At 52.7% G+C, this 22,848-nt stretch overlaps 1 protein-coding gene across 1 annotated transcript; it reads left to right on the plus strand.

The window, feature by feature from the left end:
• The first annotated feature begins 102 nt into the window (after positions 1-102).
• Positions 103-18,269, plus strand: BPIFB6 (BPI fold containing family B member 6). Its single transcript, XM_006179270.2, is given in 17 exon segments — positions 103-5,397; positions 6,056-6,162; positions 7,415-7,514; positions 8,602-8,706; positions 9,192-9,341; positions 9,501-9,564; positions 10,016-10,076; positions 10,857-10,948; positions 11,702-11,878; positions 12,689-12,742; positions 13,104-13,277; positions 14,067-14,084; positions 14,086-14,135; positions 15,550-15,595; positions 16,838-16,901; positions 17,312-17,388; positions 18,051-18,269. Coding segments are annotated over 16 exon segments (1,476 nt in total). The 5' UTR covers positions 103-5,397; positions 6,056-6,062; the 3' UTR covers positions 18,195-18,269.
• The last annotated feature ends 4,579 nt before the right edge of the window (positions 18,270-22,848 follow it).

A 22,848-nucleotide genomic window follows, 5' to 3' on the forward strand; every position in this document is an offset into this window, starting at 1 on the left:
GTTGGTCCTGTCTGTCCTTGGAGCCACCAAAGCTGCCTGGAAGAGGAAGAGGACATGACCACATCCCTGTTGACCGTACCTGTCGACAGCATCACCTCCTAGCCCAGGGAACCAACGTGGACGAGCTGGAAGTTACTGATGCCAGGGTGACACTCTCCTCACTGTGTCCTCACCTGGTGGCATTTCCTCTCTACAGTGTCATGTCCTGTCCTGTTCCTAGAACCTCATAAGAGCCCTTCAAGTCAGGCAGGCAGAATGTGCAGCTCCATTTCACAGATGCGGAGAGGAATGTGCCCAGAGTCTCAGAGCTGGATGACAGCAGATCTCTAGGACTGCGACCTTCCTAGAATCCAGACTTAAGCTCTCCAGTGCCCTCTTCCATCCCCAGCACCCCGATCCCAGGGTTTGTCCTGTGGTCACAAGCCTCAGGTAATGGTATTTCACTGCCTTCTCAGGCAGTTTCTCCATCTTTGGTTTACTTGGATCACAAGCGAGTTTTTGTTCAGAGGAGGCAGGATCTGCCTCCCAGGCCTTTGGCCTCATTGAACACATCCAGTTCCTCTTCCCACTGAAAGCTCTTTAAACTCACCACAACACACGCGACAAGATGGCCTAGGGAAAACCCAGGGACGCAAATACTGGCAAGACAAAGCCATGTGATTTTCTCTCTCTGATAAGCCAGTCTCTGCCAGAGATAGTATTCCTTCCTGCCTAGATACACAGGATTCATGCTCTGTGTATGTTTCCCTGGGGACCGGCTTCAGTGGCTGTTCTCCCATCCACACCGCTCACCCCAACCCCTCCAGAAATCACAGGAAGCCCCCTCCTCTACCAGGCCTCCCCTCCACCTCCCTTCCATGTGCCCTCTGGTTAGCATCCTGCTCATTCCAAAGGAGGCTAAAACGAATTCTGAATTCTCTCCTACATAGAGACTTACACAGAAGGGTGCATTCACAGCCGGCAACAATAAACTGCCACGACCTCTCAGGTCTGACGCCTTCATGAACCTCCAACCTGTCCATGCTCCGCCCGCCCTTCACCTTGAATGTGCACCCTGCATGTTTCCTCTCTAGCTCTTGGCCTTTGCCCTCACTCTTTGCTCCATCTGGGCCACCTTAATCTGAACCGGTTTACTCCCCTACACATACCCCCAGCTCAAATGCAGTCTCCCCAGGCCTCATGCAACCCTTCTGCAATGGTGACTCACATCCTTCAATTTCCGAGGATGGTTGTTGGTGCCTGCAGCTTCCCTCCCCAACTACACCTCTCTGACTTTCCAGAGCCCTGCATCCAGCAAGTGCATAATAAGTATGTGGTCAGTGAGCTGCTTCCATGTGTGGTGTTGGAGCTCTGGCCCAGCCTTGCCCAGCTCTGAGCTCGGGAAGCCGTGTGGAGCCCAATCCCCGTAGGCAGGTGGGGCTGCTGGCCTGGGAATCACCCTTATTGGATCCCCAAAGGGTCTGTGAGGAATTAAAAAGATGACACTAAGCTTCAGGGCTGGCAGAGGTGGGGGAGAAGGGGGTTGGGAAGTTTCCCTGGAGGAGGAAGCCGCAGCTGGTCCTGGAAGGGTGGTGGGATTTGGAGCAGTGGCAGGGACCAGGCAGGGTGATGCTGGGGCCCCGGGGGAGGCAGGTCAGGCAGGTAGGCAGCACCCCTCTGGTGGTGCCTTGGCAGGTCTTAGTCTGGGCTCTGGAGCCCCTTGGATCCAGATTCAGCTCCTGGCTGTGCCATGACTCGCTGTCTCCCCTGGGCAAGTGGCTGTATCTCCCCGAGCCTCAGTTTCTCTATCTGTAAAGTGGAGAAATTTACCAAAGTGCCCGCCTCATAGGGTAGTCCTCAGGATTAAATGGACTTAAATGTGCGTATCAAACACTCAGCACGCTGCCTGGCTCAGGTCAGATGCACAGAAAGGGGCCCTCTGATTACCATTGTCAGCAGCGTTAGCAGCACCGGGAGAGCTGGGTCCGAGTGCTTCCAGTGGTTCCCATCACAAGCTGGCTGGACCAGTCTTCCCTGGGAACCCTGAAGCCATGTGATGACCCAGAGCCCCAGGAAAGACTCTCTGTTTCCTTAATGTATTTTTAGGGCGCTTGCCTCCTCTCTGGCCATTGGAACTTGGCTGGGGACACTTTACTTTGAACTCAGGGACGCGACTGTCCTTTTCCCTCTCAGAATTACTGTTATTATTCTGCCCCCTCGTCATAAAGAGGATAAAACAGGGAGGTTAGAGGAGCCACCGCAGGCACACAGCTGGTGAGGGCAAGTGACTGGGACTGGGGCCCAGATCCCTGAACTCACACAAAGGGATGTCTCCAGGCTCCCCAACCCCATGTCCTTCCTGCCTCCCTACCCACCCACCCCCACTCCCAACCCCCACCCTGTACCTAGAATGGCCCTGGGGGAGACAGGGGAGGCTGGGTGACTGGAGGCACACTGGGGAGGGTTTGCATGTGAGGAGGAGGTGGGGCCTGCTGGTCACTCTGTCTGTGGGGGCGGATCTGCAGGGATAAAATGATGCTATCTGTAGTCTGGTTCCTCCAGCTCAGGGCCTGGATCAGGATGGAGACTGGCTGGGCTGACCTGGGTCGTTCTCTTCCCCATTTCAAGGTGGCTTCAGCCTTGTGGACCTCAGGCAGGTCCTCAGGCCCCCTCTCTGGCCTCAGCGGCCCTTTGTATACAATGGGCACAGACGTTTCCTTGATCTTCCAGACCTGTGGGCTTCCTGAGGGTGGAGGAGGAAAACCCCAGTCCTCCAGCAGCTCCCCAAGACTGTTCATCACCCTCAAGGTACCCCCAGCCAGGCCCCCCTGAGAGAGCCTGCTGGAGAGCAGAGCAGAGGCTGGGCATTCCAAGATCTGGGGCCTAGCCCCAGCTCTGTGGCCAGCTCACTATGTGGACCTGGGGTCATCCTGCCTTCACTGCCCTCTAGATTTGGACCTTGCGAGAAAGCCCCTGCCCCAGCATTTATCACCTCTTGGCATCTCCTCCAGGAGGGTCTCCCCTGAAGATACTGCATTGGGCCATTAGCTCCTCATGCCCGCTGTGAATCTCAGAGGGATCCAGTGCTGATGGTCCAGCCCATGCCCCTGGGCCTTTGCACTTGCCTACTCCCCACCTGAAACACCTTTCTCCTGCCTTGCAGAGCTGGCTCTGCTCACCCCTCAGGCATCAGCTGCAACATCCCCCACTCCAGGGGTCTTGGGCTCTGACGTTACCCGTGATAACCTGGTTCTTCTCTCCTCATCCCACCCCTGGGTCAGTGGTTTCCAGCACCCTTATCTCTGCAGGACTGACCTGGCTCTGTGTTGTTGACTCGCGGAGTGCCTGTCCCTCTCGTAGCCTCCAGGCACCCTCTCAGGACAGGAACCCCAGCTGCCTTGTTCACTGAGGCATCCCTAACACGTGCACAGGCCTGGCACACAGTAGGCCCTCAATAAATGTTTGCGAAAGGAATGAATGGATGCCAACTGCGTGTCCATTCCTGTGGGAGGCACTGAGTCTAGAGGAGGAGGAAGTGCGAGCCCAGTGCCCTCTGCCCTGCACCAGCGACCGCGCCCCCTCCCCAGTGCCCGCCCTCATGCAGCTCCCGGGCTCCCCAGCCACCCCGGCCACCCTCGTCCTCTGTGCTATTTACCTTGGAACAGACTGAAACATCACGTGAGCACCAGGGCTCCTGTTCTTTGGGCCTCTAGATAATTATCTGGGCCTTATTAAACCCTTAATTATCCCAGCAACTAATCAGGCTCCCAAATATAAGGGCTTCCTCATCCCAGGGTGGGGAGGCAGGGGCCAGTCATCGGCAAGACAACCCCAAGCTCGGCAAGGTAAGGAGAGGCTCTACCTGTGGAACTCTCCCCAGAGAGTGTCTTATTCAGCCTTGTCATTTTACAGATGAAAACACCGAGGCTCAGAGAGGGCAAAGAACTTGCCCGAGGTCACACAGCAACTGGGTGGCAGGACCAGGGCTTGGATCTATGTCCTTCACACAGGGTTCCTCACCTGACAGGAAGCCACCGGACATCGCAATCCTCAGATGCTGTAGGACTTGGTCAAGGTCATGGAGACAGCAGATCTGAGGTGTCTCTTTTGGCTCCAACTGAGGCCAACGGGAGACAAGGGAGGCTCTGCTTTGCAGGAGCTCAGAGCTGAGACGAGGCAATGAGGGGATGGTGGTGGTGGGGTAGGGGGCATCTAGGAGCATTTCTCAAGCTGAGGGCGGGGGAGGGGCACTCCAGGTGGAGGAAAATGTGTGAGCTGACGATGGGTGTGGAGAAGCAGGAAACACTCATTTTGGGGTGGGATGGATTAGGTATATAGTCAGATTCTAACTGATCTTTGAAGCTAGGGGTGGTTGGGGGTTGAGGGGAGGCTTCCTGGAGGAGGAAGCAAGGACTGAAATTGGACTTGAGAGACAAGCAGGTAGTAGATGGGTGGAGGAAGGGCATTGTAAGAAGGAGGGGAAGCTTAGGCAAAAGCACAAGCACAGTCAGAAACAAAACCCCAGCATTGACCACTTGCCCGGAAATACCTGCCCAGCAGTATACCCCGAGTCGCTTATTAACTGTAAGAGGGCAAAAAAACCTCGTCCAAGTGGCCTTAACACCTGGCATCTGTTCTGGCCTGGGAATGGGGGAACCAGTCTTGGGGCTCGGTCTCCCCAGCTGGGAGATAGGGCGGGGCGGGAGGAGACCTTTACCCAGCCCCTTCCAGCCCTGCCGCCCTGGCCCTGAACTCCACCACCTACCACAGGATGACCTTCAGAGATCTGGCCCTGGGTGTGCCTGTGCCTGGCATTCCCATGGCGCACGTGTATGTGTTCACAGGGGCTGAGGAAACATCAAGGTTGATTATTTTCAAGCCAAGGTGATATTTAAAAATTGGATGGGACCAGAGACAAATCAACCATGCTTTCATTTAGCAAATATTGATTGTAAGCGTGAAGGTCTCCCTGGCTTTTTCTGTGCTGATTGCTTCTTATCCTCTAAGTCTCAGCCTAAATATCTCCTCTTTAGAGAGTCCTTCCCTGGCCACCCCTCCCCACCCCCAAACACACTGTATCCCATTTAATTGCTTCCCTTCAAGATTCAGGAGGAGCAGGACTATCTCTGCCGTGTGTACTTTGTAGGCTGGTCTGCCTGGCATGTAGTAGGTATTCAGGAAATGCGAGTTGAGTGAATGAACGCAGGCAGACACGGGCTCAGTAGGCACCTGCCTCTGCAGATGAGTGGAGCCCTCGGTGGCCGAGCCCACTGTCAGTAGGAGTCCATCTGGAATTTTCCCTCTCCAGTGGCACAGGCCAGGCCCAGTGGCCACGCCACCCCGGCCCCCCACCATTCTTTTCAGCCACAGCTAAAACCGGAAATAAACACTTGGCCTCTGGTTGAATTTCAGGTCTTGGTAAGTAGTAATTAAGAAGAAGGGGTGTCTGGGGATCCAGAGGTGGGAGGGGGCTTTCCTGGAACTTTGAAGGGTCTGGGGTTTTTATTCAAGTCCCTACTCACCAGCTGTGAGACCTTGGGTGTTTCAGACTGTGCCTCAGTTTCCTTGTTGGTGAGGCGAGGTCTCAAGGTGGCTTAAGGGGCTGTGAGCTGAGATTTCTAGAAATGGTTCTGAGTTGGAGGAGGTGGAAGATGCCACTGGCTGTCGTGCCAGTGTCGGGGAAGCAGGGAGTTCCCCCATTCCCACACTGCCATGGGAGTCCCTGAAGTCTGGACCAAGTTGGAATCTCTTCCATAGCCCCAGCATTGCACCATGAGCCACACTTGGACTCAGGAAAAACTGCAGCTAAACCTCCCACCAACCCCATAAAGCAAGCTGTTCAGAATGCATCACACCCAGAGACGCAGAAACCAAAGCTTAGAGAGGGAAGTGACTTGCCTGGGGTGACCCCTGAGGCCCTGTATTTAATCTGGACACTCTTTGGTCCTTCTGGAGGACGCGGTCCAAAACTCCTGGACTCCTGAGATCATCCAGGGGGCCCTGTCTGATCTGGAGCAGGGGAGGTCCCCAAGGGAACCAAGGGTGGGCTGCACCCAATTCAGGCCCTGTGACACAGGTGAGCCATGCTACGAATCCTGTGTCTGGTGCTCTGCGGCCTGCTGACCACCGCACGAGCGGACCCTGGGGCACTGCTGCGACTGGGCATGGACATCATGAATCGGGGTGAGCTGGCAGGCTGGGCCGGGGGCTGGGGGGCAGGGGAAGTGTGGGAAAGGGAGTAGGTGGTAGGTAGTGCCTGCTTGTGTTTGCATAGACTTGAGTATCCTATGATCCTCAAAATCAACTATATATATAGCAATGTTATTATTCTTCCATTTTACAGAGGAGGGAAACTGAGCCCCAGAGAAAATGGGCTGATTTGCCCAAGGATCCCCTGCAAGTTGGAGGCAGAGCTGGAAATCCTTTTTCTTTGGAACCTCTCCTTGGCCCTGAGGGCAGGGGTTGGCATCCACAAGTGGGCTGTAGGGGTGACAGACAATGAGCCAAATTCCAGCTCTGCCAACAATTTACTGTGTGACCTCAGGCAAGTCACTTACCCTCTCTGTGTTGCTGTTTGCTCATCTGCAAATGTAAAGTGTAAAGAAATGTAAAATAGGCTGAACAGTCCTTTTTTGGGTTGGATCAGATGATGTGTGAGATTAAAATGCCCTGGGGACCCTTTAGTAAAATGTATCATCCATCTCCAGCTCTGTGACCCTAAAGGAAATGGAGTCACACCCAGGTGCAAAGGGCTAATGACGTTCATCAGCTCAGTATTTGTCTCCTCTGGGAACTAGCCTGCGACCATTCTGGAGTGTTTCAGGCACATGTCAGTGTCATTTAGGATTGGGGGTCTCCAGTCCTGGGGAATCAGAATGTCTTGGCTTCAAGCACAGAATCTTCACTTAAATAAGCTCCCAGATGAATTCCCTAATCAGTCGAGTTTGAGAGCGGCTGGGCCACAAGATAAAGTTGACACTGCAGCTTGGGGTTCCAGGCCTCCATGATGTGCCTCCTGAAACTGCTCCAGTTTCCCTGTCCTGTCCCTACCCCCTCTAGCTACACTGTATTTCTCACTCCTCCTCCTCTGTGCCACCTCCTTCCCCTCTTCCCCACCTTTGCACTTGCTGGGCCCTCTGCTGGGAGCTGCCTCTTTTATTATCTTACTCCTCCCTCAAGGACCAATTGGCACATCACCTCCTCCTGGAAGCCTTACCTGGCTCTTCCTTTCCTGGCCCAAACCCCTCATGTAGTTCCTCCAGCTGCCTGGGCTTTTCATGGCCCTCATCACTCTAGTGACTCTGTCTTCTCCTCCAGGCTGGAAGAGGGCAGAGGCAGGCATGACTCATTTCTGGGATGCCCGAGAGACTGGCTCCAGGGCAGGGAAGAAGTGAGGAGCCCAGCTGAGTGTCTCTCTGACCCTCCCCCTTTCCAGAGGTCCAGAACGCTATGGATGAGAGTCACATCCTGGAGAAGATGGCAGCTGAGGCGGGCAAAAAACGGCCGGGGATGAAACCCATTAAGGGCATCACTAAGTGAGCAGGGGAGGGGCTTCAGAGTGGGGGTGGCAGTTAGGAGAGAGGGTGGCAGGGGATGCCTGAAAGAGCTGGTGGGACAGCTGGTGCAGGGCATGGGGCCTCTTCCCGGCCTTGCTGCTGGCTTGCTGTGTGACCCTGGGCAGGTCACTGCTCCCACCTGGGCCTCAGTTCCCTGTCATCCAATTTCAGGCCTGTTGCGAGCAGGGCCATTGAGATGGGGCAGTGAGGTTGGAAAGTCAAACTCCAACTCCCTACATGCAGCAGGAACTCACTGAATGTACATGAAACTGAATGCAAAATCCTCTGGAAACAATCATCTAATGACAGGGGCAAAATGGTTTCAGCGCAAGTGTCGTATGGGATTGATTGTTGGGCCTGCCTGGAATGATGTGCTGGGGAGGGTTTTGAGGCACTTTCTGGGCTTAGCAGGAAATAAGACTGTAATCAGTTAGCAATGTCTGCCAAGAGCTCAGGACAGGCAGGTGGAGACGTGCCACAAATTTGCTACCCTGGATCTTGACTGGTAGTTCTCAAGCAGGGGTAATTTTGCCTCCAAGGGGCATTTGGCAGTGTCTGGAGACATTTTTGGTTGCCACAACTCATGGGGTCAGGGAAGGGGAGTGCATCTATGCCTCTAGTGGGCAGAAGCCAGGGATGCTACTAAACACCCTACAATGCACAGGACAGCCCACAGCAAAGAATGATTCTGCCCCAAATGTCAATAGTGTTACTGTTGAGAAACCCTGATCTCTGCCCCAAATGTCAATAGTGTTACTGTTGAGAAACCCTGATCTGAGCAAACATCTCCATTTTGCCAATGGGGAAACTGAGGCCCACAGCAGGGAAGGAAGCAGCCCAATATCACAAAGCCAGGTGTCCCAACTTACACATGACGAGTGCTTTCTGTGTACAAATTGGTCCAGCCTTCTGTTTGTGTTTCACGATGGTCCCAAATGTGGCTTTATCCCCATGACATGGGATGGGGGATTTATCCAAGGCCTCCCATAAAAGGAGTAGAGGAGTGGGTTAAGGGCCTGGGTCTCATCTTTCCAGTTCTCATTGCTTGGTTGTCTGCCTCTCCCAGTCTGAAGGTGAAGGATGTGCAGGTGCCTGTCATCACACTGAACTTCGTACCTGAGGTGGGCATCTTCCAGTGTGTGTCCACAGGCATGACCATCACTGGCAAGAGGTGAGTATGGTGGGGAGGTGAGAAGGAAAGGATAATGATCTCTTTGTCTCACTCTGATATGCACACTTACTGAGTACTTACTGTGTACCATCTGGGGGCTATGGTCTGAGATGATGCAAAACTGGTTCCTACCTTTGATGGGAACCCGACCTGAACACAGATGATCACAGACTGAGGGACTGGCCTGGAACAGAAGAAGCATTGGCAGAGTGCAGGGGTCAGGGATTAGAAAAGGCTTTTGCGAGATGATGACAGCTGAGCAGAACAGGGTTTTGAAATATGTGCAGGAGTTCACCAAAGTAAGAGGGGAGTGGAAAGGCTGGTTGTGCGACCTTGGGCAGGTCCCACCACACTTTCTGTCCTGCGGGATGGTCTTCCACCCTTTCTCCTCTCTCAGAGCTGCTGAGACTGTGGGCAAAGAGGAGACAGGGCTAGTGGCCACAATGGCAGAGGTACCCATGATGCCTGCCTGCCCCCTCCTCCAGCTTCATGGGTGGGAACATGGAGATCATCGTGGTTCTGAACATCACAGCCACCAACCGGCTTCTGCAGGACGAGGAGATGGGCCTCCCCATGTTCAAGAGCGAGGGCTGTGAGGTCATCCTGGTCAGCGTGAAGACGAACCTGCCCAGCAAGTGAGGGGCTCCGTGGCTGGGGAGGAAGGCTGGGTCCACCTTGCCATCCGGGCTCAGCATCCCACTTCCCGAGCCACTACACTTCCTTAGCCATGTCCCTGCATGTCCCATGCCTAACTTCCTGCCATCTATTCCCCTGTCCCCATCCTCTGTGTCTAGCATGCTGCCTAAGGTGGTCAACAAGTTCCTGGACAGCACCCTACACAAAGTCCTTCCTGGCCTGGTGAGTGCCCAGAGCAAACCTCCGCCCCTCATCCACGGGAGTGCTTTGACCAGGGCAAGTGCATTTCATCTTGGGTCTGATCCTGATCAAAGGAGGCTGAGGAGGATCCTGAGGCTGTGGCTGGCTCAGTGGGAGAAAGTGATCAGCTAGTGATGTCTGCTGTGAGAGTGGGAGGAGGAAATGGCAGCCTGCACAGCACCACCTGCCATCCCTGCTTAGAGTACCAGTCCCTGGGGGAACGCGTCCTCACTGACTGCAGGCTGTCGTCAGGAGATCTGGCTCCTGGTCCAGGCTCTGCTGTTGACTTCCTGTGTGGCTTGTGGCTTTGGTTTCCTCCTCGAGCCCCTGCCCCACTAGGGCTCTTGAGTATCCCTGTGGAGTAACATTCAGCTGTAAGGAGTGAGGCCCTCCACACAGGGGCCTCTCTACCCAATGCCTTTTCTTCTTCCAGATGTGTCCAGCCATCGATGCGGTCCTGGGATATGTGAACAAGAAGTGGGCCAATGTGAATGGTGAGTAGCCCTAGCCATGCTTTGCTCCCACATGGGGATGGCAGGATGGCTGGACTTTGACGCCCGACTCCCCATTCAAGTGTCTGCTCCCAGCCCAGCCTTGGGACTAGAGGTGGTCTCAGGTCATGGAGTCCAGCCATCCACCCATTGTTCAGATGGGGAGCCTAAGGCCCTGAGGGACTCTGGGGTCCTTTCCTCTCAGCCCTCCATCTAGTGTTCTATCCATCACCCCCAGACTCTAAGGGCAGCAGCCTTTGCGGGCTCTTCCACAAACCTTGCACTGTGAATAATAACCCCAATGATAATCTCCACTCTTTCCTTTGCCAAGGGGATCTGCTGCCTTCATCATCTTGGGGTCTCCAGGGCTCCTCAGGGTGGGGGAGAGGGAAGCTTAATGGCTGGGACTGAAGAAAACTGGCTCATGTGCCCAGCAGTGTGGCCTGGGACAAGTCACTTCACTCCTCCAAGCCTCAGTTTGTGCATGTGTAAAATAGAGCCAATAATCCTGGCCCCGCCAGTCTGTTGTGAGAACTGAGCTATGACAACCCCTGGGGAACAGCTCTGTGCCTGCTGAGGGATGTGATTTTCTAGGCCAGGCATCATTGCCTCCATTCTGCAGGTGAAACTACTGAGGCCCAGAGATGCAGTCTGCCTGGTGTCACACAGAGGGCCAGGGTTCCTGGTGTCCAGGCCAAGCTCAGGGGGCAGCTGGCTGGTGCCGGCTTCTCTGGGTTGGCCCCAGGTTGGTGCCTCTCTGAGTGAAACCTCCTCTTTACACAGCCCCCATGCCCGTGGGCCAGATGGGCACCGTCAAATATGTCCTGACGTCCATACCAACCACCACAGCCAGCTACATTCAAGTGGACTTTAGTGTAAGCAGCAGGCTGGGGTCTCACAAGCCTGAGCGGTGGGGGCTGCTTCCGCCAGGGCAGGCAGCTGGACTGCGGCCGAGGAGGGTGGGAGGGTCCCTGCCTCTTTCTGCTCCTAACGTGGACCCTGAGTCCTGAGCTGATTTCCAGGATGCTGACTCCACACTCACACCTTCTCCCCAGGCTGCCTGCTTCTCCCAGTGCTCACCCAGCCGTACCCTGTCATTGTACGGGGGGAAGCACCAGGCCCAGGAGGGAGGCAGGACTTGACTAGAATTCCAGCGTGAGTTGGTGGCAGGGTTGGGTTCTCACCCAGGTCTCCAGAGCCCTAGGTACCTAGGTGAATGCATCTTCCAGGAATGGGAAGAAAAACCTCAAGCGCTCACCCCTCTGTGAATTCTTCCTCCAGCGAGGTTCTTACAGGGCCCACCTTGTTTTCCGTTTACCTCCTTCTCCTGAGACTAGAAACACATTCTGTGTAAATGAGGGCTCCTACCACAGTCCGATTAACTGAGGTTACTTAAGCAATCCTAGGAGGGACTGCTAGTGGTTTAGTAACTGACTCCCTTATCCTTTTGGGCCTCAGTCTGCCCGTCTGCACACTGAGAGCGTTGACCCCCATAGCCTGCTCTGGCTCTACCATCTTGGGACTTGCTGACGTGGGGCCGGTTTGAGCGCCATTAGTACTACAGACTCAGCCCCAGCCCCAGTCCTTCCTGGCCAAAGCTGAGTGTCTCCCCCCTGGCTGTCCCACAGCCCGTGGTGCAGCAGCACGAGGGCAGCATCATCCAGCTTGCTGATGCCGGGGAGGCCCTCGGGTTCCCCGAGGACTATGCTGAAGGCTCCTCGCAGCTGCTGCTCTCGGCCACCTTCCTCACAGCAGAGCTTGCTCTCCTGCAGAAGTCCTTTGATGTGAATGTCCAGGACACGATGGTGAGCTGCCCGTGGCCACGTCCCACATCTGTCCCCCTGTAATGACAGTACCTGCCAGAGCCGGCCTTCTGAGGATTATCTTGGGGTTGTTGGCAATCCTAGGGCTGAGAGATGCCAGAACTTATTTGGGTTTCTATCATCAGTTCACCCCACCATCCACCATCTCTGCCCATGTAACCACCACCTACTCATGCATCCATCCAACCCTCAGTCCAATTATCCATTCATTTATTCATCTCTGTTGATCCCTTTATTCATCCTCCCATCCATGCACCCATCATCCATCTGTATACTTTGCCATCCATCATCTACTCTCCCATCCATTTTTCAGACCATTTCACCATCTTCCCATCCACTCATCCTCCCATCTATTATTCCTATCATCCCTCTATCCACCCATCCACCTGCCCGTCTATCTATTATTCATTTCCCTACGCAAACAGTCATCTATCCATCCACCCAAACATTCACCTACTTATCTGTTTATCCATTTTCCCCATCCATCTCTCTATCCACAAATCCATTCACCTACCCCCACTCCTCCATCACATCCACCCATTCTCCCATCTATCTTCCTGCTTTTTCATCCAACAAAACTTTCTCAGCATGTGATCTTGTACTCAGAGCTATGGGCTTTGAAAGGTGTGAGCCACAATCTGGGCTACCCAGGAGCTCATTATCTACCTAATCAAAGAGCAAGGATTTGATGAAGGAATCTCAGAAGACATACCTTATTGAGTCAGAGGAGATGTCTGTTAGGAAGGCTCAGGGAAGTCTTCAGTAATCCTAACTTTGACTTTTATTTTGTAGATTGGCAAACTGCCCCCACAAACCACTGAGACACTGGCTCGCTTCATCCCTGAAGTGAGTGCCCCAGCTACCTGTGATCACCACGCCCTGCCATGTTCTCCAGGCGAAGGGACAGGGATTTTCAATACCACATCTCCTTTGTCCAGTGTGGAATCATCCCAACTTCTCCATAAATTACCCTTTGGACTCAGCACAGACAGCCCGGCTTTTTGCATTGTACTTTTTATGACCAATGTAGAAATAGCCAGATTGTCTGTTTTGTTTCTTTTATTTCCTGATTGATGCATCCCAGCCTTTGCATATTGTGCTTCCTACATCCAAGGTAGAAATCACGTATTTTGTGACGGACTCCTGGTTTCAACTGAAGCCACCAGTCTGAGATTTGGCCTTGAGGGAAGTCTCCTGGTTTCTGTAGGTGGCTGAGGCCTATCCCAAATGGAAACCTCTGGTGACCCAGATCAGGATAAACAAGCCCCTCGAGGTCACCATGAAGACTGGCAAAAGCCTGCTGCACCTCCATGGCACCCTGGAGATGTTCGCTGCTCGGCGACCGGGAAAGGCCCTTGCACCCCTCTTTCTCCTGGAAACTGTGAGTGGAAATCTGTTTCCCATTTAGGTTCAGTCTCATGGATATTCGAGGCTGGAGGGTAGGATTTTAGCTGATAGCCAAGTTTTGGATTAAAGGGATCTTAGTTAATCCCAGAGGTATGAGCCTAACCTGCTGGGCACTGTCACCGGATGTCTGATTTTTGGCTCTGCTGTTGAAACTCTGAATGGCTAGAGAGATCAACAAAATGAGGGTCAAAAGTTTAGTCCTTCCTTTCTTTCTCCTCCCTCCATCCTGCCCCCTTCCTTGCCCTTTTTTCTTTCCTTCCTTCCTCCAACATTCATTAGCATCTATAAGGGTAGTGAAGGGCTCACCCAGGGAACTATAGGAGCCTCAAGAGATCCTGAATCTAGTTTGAGGAAATCACAGAAGACTTCCTAGAGGAGGTGATGCCTGAGCTATGTTTTGAAGGTTGGGCAAGAGCTGGCCAGGAAAAGGGTTGCTGTTGGAGAGGCTGGTGATGGAGGGCACTCCAGACAGAGTCACAGGATGCGCAAAGACCTGGAGCAGTAACATGGTGTTTGTAGGGACCTACACACAGGCCGGGACTTTTGATTGTGCTCTCCTGGGCTAGGTACAGGGAAGATGAGGACCCTGGGCTGGGGGCATGGGGAGACTGCTGCGTTCAGTTCCTGAAGGAGGGATGGGCAGAGAGGAAGACCCCTGCTTTGTCTTGGCAGTGGTGGGGATGCTGGGGAGGTGGTAAAGCCTCTGGTTTTACCAAACCTGATGGGGAACCCACTGCCTTCTCCCTGCTTCCCCCCATGTCAGCACTTCAACCTGAAAATCACAGTACTCAGTTCGTGAGAACCGACTGCAGATGTCCACCTCTCTGGACAGGTAGGAGTCTGCTGCCCACGCTGGCATCCCTGTATCCTTGCATGGGCACTTCCAACACCACTTGTTTTCCTGCTTCAGGGTCTCCCTCTGATCCATCCAGCATGGCCCACACTGCAAGGCTACTCTGGTCACTATCCCTGTTCTAGAACCCTCAATGGCTCCCCATTGTTTGTATGATTTTTTCTCAAATCTTAGCCTGGCACACAAAGCCCTTCTCAAATTCTTCCGCCACTGCTCCTGCGGTTCCACTAGGCTCTTGCACAGTGAGTCTGATCGTGGGCCCATGTCCCCTTTGCCATTAACAGGCTTTTACCCATGCCATCCAAATGCCTCCTGCCACTCAGCACCCACCTCAAATGTCACCTCCTCCATGATTCCTTTCTTTATACTAATAACAACTAACATTTATAGAGTTCTATGTGTGAGGCCAGTTTTCCATTCAGTTGTTCATGAATTTTTGTATTTGTCCTGATTTTTTATCTGACTTGCATTAGGCCAGGATTCTTTCAATTGTAGAGACAATTCCAATTTTAACTGTCTTAAACCCCAAAGGGAATATTTAGACTCAACTAAAATCTCTAGAGATAGATATTCCCTTTCTAGCTGGATCTAGCTGCATGGAATTCTCATAGTCTGTCTCCTCATCCCTTGGCCTTTGCTGCCCACTCTGTTGGCCATTCTCAGGCAGCCTCCCCTCAAGTGGTGGCAAAGTGACCCCAACAATGAGAGAGGCCTCGTGTTTGATAGCTCTGACAAGATTCCCAAGGCTGCTTCTCATTGGCCTAGCATGAATCGCATGACCAACCCTAAGCTAATCACAGTGACTCAAGAGATATAATGCTCTGATTGGCCAGGCTGGGGTCACTGTGCTCAGCCTGAGGTCTCTGGGTTCAGGCCCTCCTAAGTGCCTTGGAATGAGGGTGGAAAATCGAGGATGTGTTACTGGAATAGAGAATAGATGTTGGGAAGATAGAGCCACCAGATGACCATCAGGTGGCCTTTTCTGGTGCCAAGATGTATTAGGGCCCACTGGAGGCTGTGCCAGGGAGGGGGCCATGTAGGGGGCCCTCAATCCTACGTCCTGCAAAAATCTGGGACTGACTAGTTGAGCTGCAAACCCTCTGCCTACCTGGCCTTGGGTGGGAGCAGTGGACATGACTGGGGTCCCAGAGGAAAGAGTCAGGAACAATGAGAGGAGGCAGTGGTTTGTGCTGTGGGAAACAAAATGTCTGTGATGAAAGGTGGTGAGTGCCCCATTATAGGGAGCATGTAAGCAGGCTTCCAAGCACCTGGTGAGAAGCTGTAGAGGACTTCTTCATCAGGGAGGGGCTAGGGGTGTTGAGATCCCTTTTCTCCAGGGGCAGGGGTGTGCTCTGACTGCCCTTCCTCCTCCTTATTTCCCTCTCTTCTGCAGATTACTGAGCCTATCTCGGGGGTCCTCATCGATTGGTGCCTTCAATGTAAGTGTCTCAAGTACTTCTGCCGGGTCTGGCTTAAAGGCAAGACTAGACCTATTCTCCCTTGCGGCTGCAGGGAAAGGCTCTGAAATGGAGGCAGAGTGAACAGACTAGATCACTGTGGGGCTTGGGGCCCCTGACTGGCTGTGTGACCTTGGAAAAATTGCTTAGCCTCTCTGAATCTCTGTTTTCTTTTCTGGATAGAATCTGGACATCTCCTTAGATTGATCTGAAAAGCATTGTCACACATAGCAGTAGCCTGAACTGGCTTGGTTGGCCCAGCTGTTATTTTTATTAGTCTCTGTAGCCTAGGGCCTCAAAACAGAACCTGACCCAGCAGTCGCTAATCATCACCATCATCATCATTAAAACAACACCAGCGGCTCTACTTACTGACCACTTACTCTGTGCTGTGTGCTTTACCCAAACTCACAGAATCCTCATGGAAACCCTATGAGCAGCTGCTATTATATTCCTCTTTCACAGATGGGGTAACTGAGGTGCAGAAAGGCAGGGAATGAATGACTCATCAAAGCTACTGAGTTTTCATGTAGGAGTAAGGGTAGGGTCCACAGGCCACTCTGTGTCTTCTGAATTCTGCCTACCTTCACCATGACCCAAGGTCCACATGTGACGGGAACAGGTGTTACAGAAAAATCAGCCTCTGTACCCCAAAAAGCAAATTCAAAATCAGAGGCAGAGTTTTGGGATCAAAGAAAAGAGCAGCTTTATTACTTTGTCCGGCAAAGGGAGTCACAGCAGGCTAGTGACTTAAAGACTGCGAGCCCATCTTGGGGTTGGGGTCTTGAGGTTCTATAGAAAAACTGGATGGAGCAGAAAAGGTGATAATAATCAGGGTGTTTTACTGGGTGCTCCACCCCTCTTCACGTCAATGAATCTTCAAGAGGAACTCTGGAGGGTCTGTCCATTCTTCCAAGATTATCAGCCTGTTTTCTCCTTCCTGGAGCATAGCCTCTGGGTTAAAGTTATTCTCAGTAAAGAACAAATCAGCAAACTGGTTCACATCAGGGAAGCCAGTTTGTTAGTTTGCTTTATACTCCTTCACAGGGACTAAGCAGAGGTGAAGGGCATCGGTCTACATTCTAACAGTCAGACACAGTTGTGATTCGATTTGATGTCTCTAATATTCATTCCTGTGGTCCCCCGATCCACGGAGCTGAAAAAATCTGTAGAATTTAATTGAACGATGGATGAGGGTGTTTTCTCTTGCTCTCTCTCCCCCAGGAGAAAGAATTGACAGGCTTCATCACTGATTTTCTGCAAGAAGCCTACATCCCAGCCATCAATGGTGAGGGCTCCAACAGGCTTTGATTTTGCTGGTGCCAGGGAGCATTCTGAGCAGGAAGAGATGCCACCTGAGTGGTCTCCAAGCCTCTCCAGTAGCCCCAGATGGGGGAGGCTAAAAGGGAGGGGATGGTCAGTGCTGAATCTTTGAGGCTAATGTCAGCTGAATGTCACTTACCTGGGGACAAAGACCCCCTCCTACAACTTGGACTCTGACCCTTGACTCCACATGGTGAGTCAGATCTTGACCTAGACCTTGTATATAAATATATAAATCTAACATGCACTCTAGGCTCAAGCAGCTGGCAGACATCATGAATCGATCACTGCACTATTTCCCACTACTCTGCTCTAGGCAGCCGCTCCTCAGTTTCAGAGCAGGCTGGCTGAAATGACTCTTCCTGTATTCCTCAGATGCGCTCCAAGTCGGACTCCCACTTCCAGACTTTCTGGACATGAATTACAACCTGGCAGAGCTGAACATAGTAGAGGTGAGGAAAGGAGTTGGGGAAGGCCATGTCAGCCAGTATTTTCGGCCAATGAATGATGAACGAAAGCTGGCTTCTGTCCACCTGGAGGGAGGAGCGCTGAAGGGGGCAGGGGCCATCAGTACAGTCCTGCCAACCCCTTGAGCCAGACCTTGCCCCTCAGAACCGGGGGTTTCCTGGGCCAGGGGTCCCCAAGAGGAAACTTGAATTCTGCTACTCTCCTTCGCTGCCACTTTGGGAAAGTCATTTCATCTTTCTCAATGCTTCTATTTTCTGTGCCTAAAATGGGGGTGATATTAGGGTGTCCACTTCTGAGAGCTATCTCAGTGATGATTCACTGAGATAATTTGCCCAAAGGCAGACAGTAAGTACTCAATAAACATTAGTTTTGTGTTGCATGCCAAACATTGTACTTGGAGCACTCAGTGGGCATTTTTCTCATTTTATCTCTCCACTCAGGAGGTAGGGGTGCTTGTCCCCACTTGACTGTCGAGAAAATTAAGGCTTAGAGAGGTGAAGGGTCATAAGGCCAGCCTAATTCATCCTTTGCTCTTAAACACCGCGCTGATTTCATATCCTGGCCACACTCTGGCCCATCCCATCCTGTGCCTGGGTGGTCCTATCACAGCTGCCATGCCCCAGCCTGGCCCTTTGTCTCCTGCCAGAACGCCCTGGTGCTGGACTTGAAGCTGCACCGACCAGGGCAGGATTTGCCTGCCAGCTGCCTGCACACCACCAACCGGCTGCACGCTGCGGGGGAGCCCACCTGGTCCCCCACCACCAGGGCCACTTCTCTTGATGAGGAGTGAGCAGGGCAGGTCTGGGTGGGGGCTTGGCAATAAACAGGAGAAAGGTCCTTACAAACATGTGATGCTTTGACCTCTTTATTTGTAGCCAATTGATGTGTCTTTTTCTCCCCTACAGTGGGCTTTGGGGACTAAGAGCAGCTTGGGATCTGAGGGGCAGGCTTGAGCATGTATTGAGTAACTGCTGAATGCCATGCTCAGGGCTTTACTTGTACCATCAAATTTAATCTACACAATAACCCTAGGAGAGGAGGGCAACCACTGCTGTCCCCACTTTACAGAGACAGAATTGAGGCCCAGAGAGGTCGACTCCCTTGCCTGTGGTCACACAGTTTAACAAGCTCTTCCCACTCCACCTTAGCTGCTTGCCCCCAAATCTTGGTAACTTGAGGACGACTGATTCACAGGGAGCCTGTAGAAGGCCCAGTGTGCTCCCAGGAGTTCTCCCCACGTCACTTCCTCTCATCCTCCCAACAGATGAGGGAGATGTGTCCACTTCACAGATGAGGAGGCTGGGCTCAGAGAAGTGGAATCTAACAATTCAGGGGATACAGCTGAGATTGGAATTCAGGCTCTAGAGCCAGTCTGTCTGGGTTCAAATCCTGGCCCAGCCTCCTCGCTGCTGGGTGCCCTGGGCAGGTCACTTATCTCTCCGAGCCTCAGTTTCCTCACCTGTAAAATGGGAATGATGACAGTCCCAAGCTCAGCAGGGTTGCTATGAAGATGAATCAAATCATGAAAAATGCTTAGCACAGTGCCTGACACACAGTAAGTGCTCAGTAAGCCACAGGTGAGTTTGTGAGGCTGAGCAAGATGTGAACAGGCATGTCTGTGCTGGAGCGTCTGTGGAGAGTCACTGTGTGTGACCACGTGCTGGCGTGTGCATTTTGGAACACGTGTCGGTGTATAAATGGCCTCTGGCTCAGGGCAGGCCAGGGCATCTGTGCAGACGTGAGTGTCCAGTTGTGGAGAGACCTCTGGTGTCTGTCCGTGTCTGCGTCTTCCCACGTCACTCGGATGCCAGCTGCACTGGGGTGTTTCCACATCTCACAGCCGACACTCATGTGAGGATTGGCTCCTGCTCATATCCTACCTGCCCCATCACCTCTCCTGGGATTCACACTGATGCTATTCTTCAAATTAACTCTTTTTAAAGTAAATGTATGTTTACAAATAACTAAGTTAAAAATACAATTTAAAATAAATGTATTCCAAGTGGACCCTGAAAAATCAGTATCATTTGCTAAAGCGTTAAAAAAAAAAACCAATAACAAAAACAAAACACATAGCTTTGGGAAAAAAAAAAAATATATATATATATACATTGGAGTCCTCCATGATTGGCTGGTGCTCCAGCCCTGAAAATTATGGGGACGCTGGCCTCACGTGTCCATGTGTCCTTGTGTTGGTGTGTGCATCTCTCAGAAGGTCTCTGTTTCCATCAGAGTGGGTCTGTGAGGGTAGAGGGTCCGTGTCTGGCCTCATGCAGTGTCTGTGGGTGGTGTGATATGGCTAGAGGCCTGGTCAGAGCCCACGGGGCCCTGGCAAGTGAGCCGGGCCTAGCCTGGCCCAGCCTGGCCCAGGCCCATGTCGTAGAGGAAGGAGGGCCCCTTCCTGGCCTTGGCCCGGATGCCAGGGCCATCCCCTCTTCCCTCACTGTCGGCCCTAATCCCACCACCTCCCAGCTCTGGGACAATGGTGGCTTTGAGATCTGCCTGGCAGATTCAGACACCTGGGTAATCTGTGGGTGGCTGATGCCTGGCCCTAGGCGTGCCAGAGACGCCCCCTCCACTCCCCTAATCCCGTCTGTGGATGTTCACACAGTAAATTCAGGGCCACCTAAAACCACACCACCACCCTCCCCAGGCCCAGTGCACAGATGGTGGGGAAACCAAGGCACAAAGCTTGAGAGCCAGAAGGGCGAGGACAAACCATAGCTCCTCTCTGGACCTCAGTTTTCCCATCTGGGAAATGGGAGAGGGGTTAAATGCTCTAACCTCTAATCTGATTTCAACATTCTTTGAGTGATCAGTTACCTCTGCTTTACCCTGGGCATAAAATGAGGGCTGGGCTGGCAGGGGGAGCCCTGCGCTGTGACCCCAACTCCTAGGGAGGTAGTGGTGGAGATTCTCTCCTCATGAGCATTGCCTACCCTCTAAGCTTCACTGTTTGAGGAAGTGGAGGCTCTGAGAGATGCAGCCAGTGCCGAAGGGCACACTTGCATGTAGTGCTAGACTTGAACCCTCTCTGCCTGAGTCCATGTCTCCTCCTTGCTTTTTCACACAACATTCAGCAGCAAGATGCAGCATCTACCTTTAAAGAAAGTGAGATCCAGAGAGGGTGTGTAGTCTGCTCATAGTCACAGAGCAAGAAGGGAGCAGAGCCAGGTCTTTGATCCTGGGGGCCTGCCAGGATGGTGGGAAGGATGAAGCCTACACACCATTCCCCACGTTTGTGTCCACACCAGTCACCACCCAGCCTGCCTTCTCCCTCCCAGCCCACTTCAGCTCCAGTACCTTCGGGGGGACCTCCAAGGGACCTTGCCATCCTCTGACTTTCTCTGGCACCTCTTCCTTGATGCCTTACAGTTCATCTACTGGATACCGTTCTCACAGCCAGACTAGTCAGGTGAGGGTGAGGACATGTAACATCAGCCCATTTTGCAGCTGGGGAAACTGAGGCCCTGAGATAGTGATGACCAGAGTCGGGATTTGGACCCAGGAATTCTGGTTCCAGGACCTTCACTCTGGGAGCTAATGCCTAGGAGGTCTTTCTCCTCAAGTCCCTCTCCTGCTCTAATCCCTTCCTTGGCTCCACATCACCCAGGGTTCTCAAAAGTGCTGCACATCAGATTGCCCCTGGAGACTGGTTAAACATGCCAGTTCCCAGGCCCCGTACCCCAGGCCTGTTGAGTCCGGGTTGCAAGATGGGGCCTGGAGATATGGATTTTCATTAATCCTTCTCATGGGCCGGCCCATCCCTGACTCGACTTCAGCACATGAAGGTGGGTAAGTGGTCTCCTCTGGAGTGGGGTGTGCAAGGAATTGGGAAAAAAAGGCCAGAAACTGGGTAGCATCTTCCTCCCTTCCAGGGGGCTGGGCCAAGCGGTGGCTGAGATGATGACTGTCACAGTTAGACAGGTGGCTGGGCTCTTGTGTGACTTTGGGCCAGTGGCTTCCCCTTGGAGAACCTTGGCTCCTTGAGGGTAAGATGGGGAGATACTCACAGTGCTAACCTTCCTGTCTTCGTGGTGACCGTATGGATTCCCACATATCAGTGCTTGCAAACAATAAGCGCTCCATAAATGTTAGGTGCTAGCTTTTCCTTCTGCTCCTTCCAAATAATGTCTTAAAAATATTGGCAACACCCAGTGCTGGCGAGGATGCGGAGCAGCTGTGACTCCCAGACTGCTGGTGGGAGTGCCAGTGCAGAGGCACTGGGAGAGCCCTGGCGGTTCCCCAGAAAACTCGCCAGGCACATGCGTGTGCAGCACCGTGGTCCAGCAATCCCGCTCCTGGCTGGCCATCTGAGAGAAGTAGAAGATAAACCCATGTTCACAAAAAAGACTCAACAAGGATATTCAGAGCAACTTTACTCTAAGAGACAACTGGAAGGTCTGGGTGCCTTTAGACAGAGGAATGGATAGCAAACTGGGGGTGTTCACACAATGGGGTAGCACATAGAGAACAAGAACAAATCTTTGCCTTGCACAACGTAAATAAATTGCATAGACACAGGGTGTGAAGGGGCCACGCAGGAAAGAGTACACACATGCAGTTCCGTTGACATGAGCCCAAGAGCATACTGGGCTCATCCATTAAGGTCAGGACTTGGAGGGGATCCCAGGGACTTCTGGTGTACTGTTTGTAAAAATTCAACAAGTTGTACGCTTAGGATCTGAGCTTTATATTTCAATAAAAGGCTTATTTTTTAAAAAGTGATGTTGAGAAAGCTGGCTTGGTGTCTTCAGTCATAAGATGAACACTATATGGTTAGCGGTTCAGAGATAGGGAGGTGAACCAGGCCAATACCATCCCTCCTCCCCAGCTCATCAGCAGGGCCTCAGGGCCCCGGGCAGGAGACCATGAGCACCAGAAACATGGTTACAGCCCTGAATGTCACCGATTCTGACAGAGGGGATCCCAGGAGGCTGTAGGATCACAGCCAGCTTGGGAGTCAGGAAGGCTTCCTGGAGGAGAGGATGCCTGAGCCAGGACCTGCAGAAGAAGTGCCAACAAAAGCCAAAGTCTGCCAAGCCCCTACAGTAACCTGCAGGGCCTCATCCCCTCCTCAGCCCCATGTCCCACATCCCTCTAAACGCACAGACTTCCCTGATGTTCCTGGAACACAACACCTCAAGGCCTTTGGACTTGCCCATCCCTCCATCTGGTGGGCTGTTCTCCAGACATCCACCTGGCCCACTCCCTCTCCTCCTGCAGGTCAAAAGTCACACTGGCTCTAATAGGAGGCCTCCCCTGACACCATACTGAAAATTACACCCCTTCTACTGCTTTATTTTTGCATCAGCCTCTGACTTACTGCATCATGTGCTTACCTGTTCCCTTCAGAGCTGTGCTGGCCCATATGATGGTCAATGGTATATGAGGAGATTGAACACTTGAAATGTGGCGAGACCAAATTTGGTGTTCAGACTTAG

This window comes from Camelus ferus, chromosome 19 (assembly GCF_009834535.1).
Source record: "Camelus ferus isolate YT-003-E chromosome 19, BCGSAC_Cfer_1.0, whole genome shotgun sequence".
NCBI classification, from domain to species: domain Eukaryota; kingdom Metazoa; phylum Chordata; class Mammalia; order Artiodactyla; family Camelidae; genus Camelus; species Camelus ferus.